The sequence below is a fragment of the Mirounga leonina genome, unplaced genomic scaffold, assembly GCF_011800145.1.
Source record: "Mirounga leonina isolate KUSES-001 unplaced genomic scaffold, KU_Mleo_1.0 Mir_94, whole genome shotgun sequence".
Classification (NCBI taxonomy): Eukaryota; Metazoa; Chordata; class Mammalia; order Carnivora; family Phocidae; genus Mirounga; species Mirounga leonina.
In genome coordinates, this window is record NW_023270855.1 from 5,661,759 (window position 1) to 5,672,232 (window position 10,474).

Sequence of the window (10,474 nt, forward strand, 5' to 3'; positions counted from 1 at the left end):
GGTCGGAATGGGCGGAGGGCGATACGTCTTCCTCGACGAAGGATTTGATTGGCTGAGCCGTGAAAATGGCGGCTGTGGACAACTGGGTGGCCAGAAAGCGGCTGTGGAGTCTGACAAGCTTTCACCACTTTCGGCTCTTGATTTCAGCCTAGCGTTCTGAGCTGAAGAAGTTTTCGCATCTGATTCTGCTCCGCTCCTCGGGCGTCGCACCCTCTCGGCCATTGCTGCTGTCGAAGCCCCCCCTGAAGGGCATGGCTGGGATGGAGAGTCCGAGGCTGGGGGACTGCGGAGCTGCCCCCTCGGTCACCTCCAGTGAGCGCTCAGCGTCAGACCGGCCTTGTGACCTCCGGCAAGTTATAGTCCCCTTTCGGGACTCATTTTCACCATCTGTAAAATGGGAGCGGGCTGGGGTGCGTAGAAGGTGGGTGGGCCTTTCTAACCTAGGATCGACAGATCTCGAGACCCACAGGGTTAGTTACTTGGAGCAGTGGCTGTAGCTCAGGAACTCTTCCAGTGGGTTCAGTCAGCCCTGGGGTGCATCCTGCTTCGTTAGCCGGAATGACGAAGGAGCTGGAAGAAGCAGAGAGGTTTTGTGCAAGGGGTGCAAGGAGAGGTCAGCTTGGGCTGGAGGATCCTAGGAAGACCTTGGAGGAGATGTCATGTTAAGGGTGCCCCCAAAATGGGTCCTATAAGAAGTTACAGAGGCGGGGTGCCTGGGTGGCTCAGTCGGTTAAGTGGCTGCCTTCGGCTCAGGTCGTGATTCCAAGGTCCTGGAATCGAACCCCGCATCCGACTCCCTGCTTAGCGGGAAGCCTGCTTCTCCCTCTCACACTCCCCCTACTTTTGTTCCCTCTTTCGGTGTATCTCTCTCTCTCTGTCAAATAAATAAAATCTTAAAAAAGAAAAAAAAAAAGGTTACAGAGGCAGCCACAGGCATGTATCCTGTGGCCAGGGCCTGGTGCGTAGTAAGCATCACTTATTTGGGGAGAAGGAGGGTGTCTCACTGACTCTTCTAAGCAGTTCTGTTGATCCCAGGTTAAGAGCTCATCTATTGGTTCATATTTTTAAATTTATGCCAAGTGTCACCAGAAATTTTTATAATAGCCCTGTTCAGTAATTAACAACAACAAAAAGTTTCTAGGGAATAGCTTGAGCTTTTCATTGTGCAGAGACTTCCAACCCTTTGTAACCCATGTTGGAGGACAGGAAGATATTCACATAGCATAAGACTGGTCCATACTGATTTTAATCTTTCCTGTAGTCTAAATTTTAGTCCATATGGTTCCTGCTCTGTCATGGATTGAAATTGAATAAGCAGAGGAAAATAAATTTTAAATGAGCTGATCACTTGTACTTTGTTTTTTTCAGCGAGGAAGATGGTGCACTGGGATCGGAAAGAGTGGGAGAAGATGAGAAGCAAGTGGTAATAAAAAGTAGCAGTGAGTGTAATACCCTACTGCAAGAATCCATTGCTTCTGCTCAGACTGGTGATACTACAATGACAGAATGCCATAAGTCTGTCCCATGCGGATGGGAAAGAGTTGTGAAGCAAAGGTTATCAGGGAAAACAGCAGGAAGATATGATGTATATTTTATCAGGTGAGCATGCAAGACGGTACAGATAGTACAGCCAAATCATTTTATCTAGACAGGTATTGGGAAAGCATCACAGAAATCTTGGCTTTTTTCTGTTCTTACCAGAAATCATTGTAGATTTTATTCCTTGAGTGTCACTGGTTAGTTATATCAAGTGATTTGGGGATAAGTACATATATCTTCCGCAAACTGTTGCCCTTAAATTTGTAAATAATTGTAAAATTATTTTATACTATCATAGAGGAAACTATTTAAAAGTACCACTTTATTACTTTTTTTTGTAATTTTTTTTTTTTGATTCAAGTTGCTTTATTTTATTGTTTAATGTGGACCAGGCATACTATTCTCACTGAGTCACACAGATTGTTCTATTTTATTGGCATCCATTCTTATTTTTATTTATTTTTTTATTTTTTATTTTTTTTATTCTTATGTTAATCCCCATACATTACATCATTAGTTTTAGATGAAGTGTTCCATGATTCATTGTTTGTGCATAACACCCAGTGCTCCATGCAGAATGTGCCCTCCTCAATACCCACCACCAGGCTAACTTTTTTTTGTAATTTTAAATGACAAATACCCATGGCAACATTTGGAAATTATTAATTAAAAATCTGAAATATGGTCCAATTCTTTTTAAGGTCACTTTTATTTACTAGCAATGTTTTCTTTAATATCATTTTCTAGCCCACAAGGACTGAAGTTCAGATCCAAAAGTTCACTTGCTAAATACCTTCACAAAAATGAAGAGACTTCTCTTACGCCAGAAGATTTTGATTTTACTGTACTTTCTAAAAGGGGCATCAAGTCCAGATATAAAAACTGCAGCATCGCTCCTCTGACATCCCAAATGCAAAATGAAAGTAATAGTTCAAACCGGAACCTCAGGACACGAAGCTGGTGGAAAAAAGATGTCTTTCCTCTACCAAGTGGTAGTTTGGAATTGCAAAATAGCAGAGGACTGTCTAACTTTAAAGAAGATGAGGGTGTTAATGATGTTGACTCCAGAAAGGTTAGAAAGCCCAAAGGAAAGGTGACTATTTTGAAAGGAATTCAAATTAAGAAAACTAAAACACGGTGCCAGAAGGGTCTTCCAGATTCTGCTCAAAGTAATAAGAAAAGAAAATCTGAGTATAAAAAGGCAGATGCTGAAAGTGAACCTGTTGTGCATGAAAGTCAGCTTGATAAAACACTCTCCATTTCTGATGCTGGAGCAAGCAACAAGACCCTCAGTGTAACCAGTGAAGAAAAGAGGCTTGTAAAAGAACAATCATTGAGTTCAGGATCAAATTTTTGTTTTCAACAAATAACTTCTGGCATCATAAACAAATTAAGTTCAACTGAAGAAGCAGAACACAACAAGAATTGTGAGGAAACCTTTTTAGAATCTGAGGAAATAAAAGTAGAAGTTGGTGAAAGGAAGGAACATTTGCATACCGACGTTTTAAAATGTGGCTCTGAAATGGACAACAACTGCTCACAAACCGAGAAAGACTCTATTTCTGTGAAAATATGTCAAGGTATTCAGAGCACTAAAGCTGCTAATGAACACGTGATGAGTTTATACTTCCATATACTATATTTCATGCCTGTACCCAGTTAGGATGTGGGAATAGAACAAAGAAATAGGACTAAATACCAGATACATTGTACCAGTTGATCCTATTACCTTATTTAACTGATCTTCAAACCCTTTCCTATGGCATAGGTGGAATTGGCTGGCTACCGCCTTGCTAACCCCAGCTCAGGAGATTGTGCCATTTACAGCTGCTATCATCTCTCCCTGGTGCAATAGCTGGGACTCTCCTCAACAGTGCTTTCCCTTCCCATCTTCTTTCCAGCCAGTAATATTACAGCTTTAGGGAAAATGAAACGCTTCACTTGTGAAAAGGTTTGGGGGAAGACTCCTTTTAATGCCTAAACGGGTTGAGAATAGTCTGTGTCTACCCTTTTGCACCCCTCCTCTTATTTATTCCTGATGTGTGACTTCCAATTTCAGTTTGTACTTATCATAGTCATTTTTATCTTCTATTATAATGTAATGCTTTTCTAAATGCTTTAGAGCTCTAAATAATTCAAAACTGTATTCACATAGTTCATCTATTATTTGTAATATGCTCTTAATACAGAGTTCAGAGCTTAGCAGTATTGCCTTTATAATACCTCAGTGAATAAAAAATAAAAAGAAGACCTTTTGAGCAGCCCTGTATTAGTTATTCATTATGCCATTATGGTATAATGAATAACTCCTTCAAAGAAGAAGAAGAATTTTACTTAAAGTCCTGTCAGGAGACAGCCTGGACAAATTGGTGGAGCAGGGGGTTAGACTTGATTTCTGTTCTCAGTTCCACTCATGATTTTATGTCTTTGCTGTGCCTGGAATTCCTTTACCTTTAATAGAAAATGACCATATATACCTAGGAACTGCTTAAGAATTCAAGTCTCTCCTTTAAAGACTTTAAGCTTCTTAGAGCTTTGAGGTTTATGTAGCTTTATTGCTAGTATAATGGACAAATAAAATACTAAAAACTTCCTTTTGTGACCAAAACAGAAGTATCCTATTCATCCTATACATAAAGAAGTCTAGTTCTCAGCACAAGATGAAGTACGCTGAGTTTAAGAAGTGTCTAATGGAATTGTAAAGACTTTCCCGTTGGCTTAGTTGGAAATTGAAAAGTAAACTGAGCTTCAGTCTTCTACTAATAAAGGATGCTAGTTAATAATTATTTATAGGAACCCACAGAAGAAATTATCATGTAACACTTAGTAAGAGTACTTTCTTTTGACCTCTTTTTTTACTTTCTACTAGGCTTTGCCTATTCGAACTAGAATAGCAAAAAACAGTAGCTAATTATCTGGAGAGCTGGATACCTGTCCCAATCTATAATTAGTCCCACTTTCATTTGGGGATTGTTGTTTAATTTCTAAGCCTTAGTTTGTTTATCTGTAAAATGGAGGTAATAATCCTCACCAGTCCAGTTTTTCACATCAAGAATATTGCAAAGTAAAATGAGAAGTGAAAAAGATGGCTTCACGCTATATAACTGCCAAGGTATTATTAACTGACATTCAAATTTAGAGGGTAAGGCTATGGAGAGTATTAAATGTGATGATTTTAGAAACTTGGGAAGCCTGATAATGCTGGTCAGGTAGTCTGCTATGTTAACTGAGCTTCCCAGTAGATGGTGGTCTCAGTAGTCCAAGGTCCAAATCTTAGGTTTTTCAGTAGGTTTTGTTTTGTCTGTGTCCTTTTTTGTTTTTTAAGTGTAAAAATATTCACTGCAGAAATTTTGGAAAATATAAAAAATTAAAGGAGAAAAGAAAAATTAGCAACAACCATTATACCATTTTGGTTTATTTCATTCTAATCTCTGTTTCTCTTTTTTCTTTCTTTATTAAATTGGGATCATATGTAGACTATTGCATTTTCACTTAAAAAGTTAAGGACATGGGGGAAAATATTCGTGATATAGTCTCAAGATGTTTAATGACCACATTGTACAAATGTGTCATAATTTAAAATATTCCATATTTCTAATTTTTTAGTACTATGAACTCTGAACATAAATCATAGAGTACTAGTGTAACAGAGTGGTTAAAGTTATGGACTTAGGAGCTGGACTGTCTGGATTTGAATTTCCGCTCTGACACTAACTGTGGGACCCTGGCCATGTTACTAAATTTATCTGTACTCACTCAATTTCCTTATCTGTGAGGTGAAAGTAAATAGTACCTAGCTTGTAGGTCATTAGTGGGATTAAGTTGGTTAATTTTTGTAAAGTGCTTAGAATAGTACCTGGCCAGTATTAAATGCTTTATAATAGTAGTGTGTTGTTATTTGCACCCCTGAATATTTCTCTAGGCTAAGCCATAGCTTCTATAAACAATGTTCACTATTCCTTTTCAGAAGATACCATTCCACGGACACAAATAGAAAAAAGGAAAACAAGCCTATATTTTTCCAGCAAATATAACAGAGAAGGTATCTCTTTCCTAATCAGAAAATTAGATTTTAAATCTGTTTCAGGTGTTCAGCTCTGATGCAGTGTGTTTGTTTAGCTCTTAGACGCCCTCGACGCAAAGCCTTTAAGAAGTGGACACCTCCCCGGTCACCTTTTAATCTTGTCCAGGAAACACTTTTCCACGATCCATGGAAGCTCCTCATTGCTACCATATTTCTCAACCGGACCTCAGGTTTGTAGATTATTTTCATCTTTACCTTAGAGACAGTGTGATGAGGAAAAAGGGCACTGGATTCATTAGGAAGTCTGGGTTCAAGTTTAACTTTGAGTTTGTGTGACCTCAGGCAAGGACTTTCCCTTTCAGCCCTCAAACTCTCCACCTATGAGAAGGTTAGACTAGATGACATCCAAAGCCTTTTTAAGCACTACGGAACAGATTGTCATTTATTTTCTACTTCCAAACAAGTTTTGGTCAGCAGTGAAAATCAGTTTCTTAACATTCCTCCACCCTCTGTCATGTGTAAAAGCATTTCTTTTTCATGGAATGCTTTCTTTAATGTCATTGGCACTTCATATTCCATATGCTTTTATACTAGTTATCTGATGACTGGATTATTTGAAAACTAATAATCAGGCAAGGCTAGGTATCAGTATGATTTAGCCATACTGTTAGCCAAATAGCTGATAGATAGTGTTGACTTTTGACTCTGAAGGTGGTTGCCTTTTCAGGTAATGGCTTCTCCGCAGGGGTTTAAAAAAAAACAAAACAAAAACCCTCTATATGAGATTTCTAGATGAGGAAGTACCTGAACTTAAAAACAGCCCATCTGGAGGCTTGTAATCACAGTTACTTTTACTTCCCAGGCAAAATGGCAATCCCTGTGCTCTGGGAGTTTCTGGAGAAGTACCCTTCGGCTGAGGTAGCAAGAACCGCAGACTGGAGAGATGTGTCAGAACTTCTTAAACCTCTTGGTCTCTACGATCTTCGAGCAAAAACCATTATCAAGTTCTCAGGTACTTTCCTGTATACCCAAAGGAAAGAACATAAACTGCCTATTTAAGAGAGCCACACCTTAAACTTTAATGTCCTTGCATGTTACATTAATTGAGGTCATTCAGCTCAAGCACTGAAGGCATTTAAGAACAGTCCGCTTGCCCCAAACCACAGTCCCTCACCGACCCAAGCAATAAATCTTTGCCCAACACTGGGACAGGTCATCTGGGCAGGATTAGAGGAAGAAGTCAGTGAAGCAGAATGCCCTGTTGACCATAAGGACTTTGCCTCTGTCTAGTTAGCACAGCACAAAATAATAATGGTTAGTAAGTGGCAGGTGAGAGGTTCAGATGGGGTGCTGCGGGAAATCAGAAGAGAGAGCCATCAGAACTGGGGTTGTTAGGAAAGACTTTTTGCTGTCCCTTTCTGCCATTCTCACCATCTAGCTCTGCATCACCACATATTTAGGGAAAGTATCTTTCTAGAGGCTGACCTGATCTGTGGGGTGTTGTATTTTCAGATGAATATCTGACAAAGCAGTGGAGGTACCCGATTGAGCTTCATGGGATTGGCAAATACGGCAACGACTCTTACAGAATTTTTTGCGTCAATGAGTGGAAGCAGGTGAGACCTACTCCCAGCCATAACATCTCCAGCATATTTTGTCTCTGAGGCAAAATAAGTCCATCCTTAGAGCTAAAACTATTTCTTGGGCACAGTTTTGTTCCAAGCTTGAGGGGCACGTGGTGGCATGGGTCTTTTGGCAGCAGGGAGAGGCTCCAGAGATACTCCCAACTCCATAAAGACTCCTTGGTGTGGCCTCTCACTGACCTCCAGCAGTTTGTCACTTCTGGCCCTGTGCTGTCATTCTCATTCATGTGTGGTCTCTAAGCCTGACATGGTTCTCCTCCTGTCACAGTCATACTAGCCTTCAGAAATATACCACTGAAGGAAAGCAGGCAGGTTTGGGCTTGGAAGGTATGCTTGTTGGGTTTCTCCTACTGGTCTCAGACTGCTTTTATGGTAACTGGGCCCTACTTCAGCTACCCAGTCAACTGAGTATGCCCTGCCCACAGATATCCAGAGGGTGTCCTGGCAGCGGTGGTACTGCCAGGTGGCCCAGTACACTGCCCTCTTGGTCTGTGACTCACCTTAAAGCATTCAGCCAGTAGGTCTGGCCAAGCCCATCCCTGCTCCACCGTTTATTGTGATCTGAGCAATCCATGTAACTCTCAGGGTCTATAACCTCCTTCTGGGAAATGGTATATTAGTACTTGACTCATGTTATCACCACCCCACATGGTAGGTCACGGTGAAGATCAGTACTAAATTGGAAAGTACTTTGTGAAGGATTACCTTAATGTAAGGTATAGTTTTAAGCATTCATGAATCCAATTAGGCTAAAGGTTATAATTTTCAGGTATGCTATCATAAGGTATTTTTCCCCTACCATACCTTTAAAAAGCCCATTTAAAAAATGTATTTCTGACGAACTTATATAAGGCTTCTGTCTCCTAATGTGTTGTATTTCTTCCAGGTGCACCCTGAAGACCATAAGTTAAATAAATATCATGACTGGCTTTGGGAAAATCATGAAAAATTAAGTCTGTCTTAAAATTCTTTGAAATTTTCAAACTCATTTTTTATCATTACCTTGCACTCGATTCTTAAGAGCTCCATTAACCACAACCAACTGCCTTTACAGGTATATAGATTGTAATTAGTCCAACTAGAAATATAATGTAAGTTTTCTTAATGTGTGTAACACTGGTAGATCTTTGCTACTGAACGTACTAGAACATGTTTTGAGATTTTTTTTTTAAATGTTACTTGACAAGAATCCTAAAAATGTAAATGACTTTTCCAATAATAAAATGTGATTCAAAGTTGAAAAAAAAACTTTCATAAGTTCTCAGTAATACAAAGCAGATTTCTATCATTGTTGCTTAAGGAAAGATTGAATTTTCTGTTCTCTTTCTATAAAAATGGAATTACACAGTTGTTATATAAGATGCAATCAAAGAGTTTACAGCCAAATATGTAAGAAAAGATATTATAGGGTATGTTAGGCAGTTAATTCATATTTTTATATTTTACTTAAAAAAAAGGTAACAATAAGATTCTTTTGTCATCATGTATACTTGACGACTCTGTTTTAGCATCCATTTGATAACCTGTGAATATCTGCCTGCAGCTTTGTTTCAGAGTGTCAGCTTCTGGCTCATGCATTTTACCTTGACCCCCTTGTGAAAGCTCGAACATTTACCCATCTCTCAACCTGATGGAGGACAGGACCTTCTAAGTTTTGTATCTTTTTTTTTTAAGATTTTATCCATTTATTGGAGAGGGAGAAGCAGGCTTCCCACCGAGCAGGGAGCCCAATGCCAGGGCTTGATCCCAGGACCCTGGGATCTTGACCTGAGCCAAAGGCAGACACTTAACCAACCAAGCCACCCAAGCGCCCCTTGTGCCATTTTTAATACAGGTATTACAATGTTGTAGCTCAAATACTGAAACATTTACCTTAGAAAGAACTCATCAAACAACAATAACAGAAAATCCCAAGTTGTTAAGTCTCATTTACCAATTGCCATTTTAAGGTATAATTTGAAAATTAAATTGATTGAAGAAATGAAAAATAAATTGTTGGGGGGGAAATCAGAGGGGGAAACAAACCATGAGAGACTATGGACTCCGAGAAACAAACTGAGGGTTCTAGAGGGGAGGGGGGTGGGGGATGGGTTAGCCTGGTGATGGGTATTAAGAAGGGCGCGTATTGCATGGAGCAGTGGGTGTTATACACAAACAATGAATCATGGATCACTACATCAAAAACTAATGATGTACTGTATGGTGACTAACATAAAATAAAAAATTTTTTTTAATTTTTAAAAATTAAAAAAAAAAATAAATTGTTAGGGAAACTACCTTTGTGGTCGGGTGGAGTGTGCTGTAGGACAAGTTGGTTGTTTCCACTTTAGTGAGCTAGTTTCAGTTTTTGGAGAGAGAGAGAAGGATTTTGACCAGAGAACGGGAAAACTGGCCATATCCCCCCCAACAAGGCAAACACCCACTTTATAACATCCCATCGCATCTTTATTTAGCAATCCTCAACATAGCATTTACTAAATGCAAACCCTGTGCTTGTGAGAGACACAAAGATGAAAAGGTTCTGTAAAGGGGTGCCTGGCTGGCTCAATCAGTAGAGCATGTAACTCTTGATCTCGGGTTTGTGAGTTGGAACCCCCTGTTGGGTGTAGAGATTACTTAAAATAAGATCTTTGGGAAAAAAAAAAAGGTTCTGTAGAGACATGTGATCTTAGGGAGAGAGAAAGGCACACGAAATAATGGAAGGGAACAAAAGGAGTAAGTTGTAGGGGCAAGATGCCCAAACCCTGCAGCTAAGAGTATAGAGGGCCCTCTGAAACGCTGGGCCCCAGCTGGGATTGGGGGCTAAGGCAAGCTCACCAAGCCTAGGACATCAGGTGTGGCTGAATGGCAGGGCCTGCGGTCAGATACCCTGGGGAGTATGAGCCTGTGTGGACACAGCAAGGGAGCTCCAGCCGTGGCCATATCTGGCTTTTCTCCTTTGGTGCAGGTGAGGTCGCCTGGCCTCTGTACCTGTTTCCTCATCTCTTTCAAAAGTGATAGTGAGGCTATCACCACTCATAATAACTTACACAGTTATTATAATGATTATTGAGTTAATGCATGTAATTGCTTAAACGGAGCCTGGCTTATAAAAGTGCTGTTAATGTGGCTCATAGGGATGGTCTGAGTGACTACCTCAGGTTGAGAGGGTCACAAAGATAATACAATTCGTTGAAGATGGTACCTTATGCAGACTGAGCGCTCAAGTGTTTTTTAAAACTTTTTATTGAGACAAAATTCACATAATATAAAATTCATCATTTAATCA

General features: G+C 39.9%; 1 protein-coding gene across 1 annotated transcript; it reads left to right on the top strand.

Moving 5' to 3' along the window:
- The first annotated feature begins 36 nt into the window (after positions 1-36).
- Positions 37-8,413, top strand: MBD4 (methyl-CpG binding domain 4, DNA glycosylase). Its single transcript, XM_034998183.1, has 8 exons — positions 37-349; positions 1,369-1,599; positions 2,287-3,119; positions 5,507-5,581; positions 5,659-5,793; positions 6,426-6,575; positions 7,076-7,179; positions 8,093-8,413. The coding sequence occupies exons 1-8, from the start codon at positions 252-254 to the stop codon at positions 8,168-8,170; spliced, it is 1,704 nt and encodes a 567-aa protein (XP_034854074.1). The 5' UTR covers positions 37-251; the 3' UTR covers positions 8,171-8,413.
- The last annotated feature ends 2,061 nt before the right edge of the window (positions 8,414-10,474 follow it).

Coding starts and splice junctions, on each gene's coding strand:
- MBD4 (XM_034998183.1), top strand. CDS start 252: ATGGCTGGGATGGAGAGTCCGAGGCTGGGGGACTGCGGAGCTGCCCCC. Junction 5,582..5,658: donor CAGCAAATATAACAGAGAAG/GTATCTCTTTCC, acceptor GTGTTTGTTTAG/CTCTTAGACGCCCTCGACGC. Junction 6,576..7,075: donor AACCATTATCAAGTTCTCAG/GTACTTTCCTGT, acceptor TTGTATTTTCAG/ATGAATATCTGACAAAGCAG.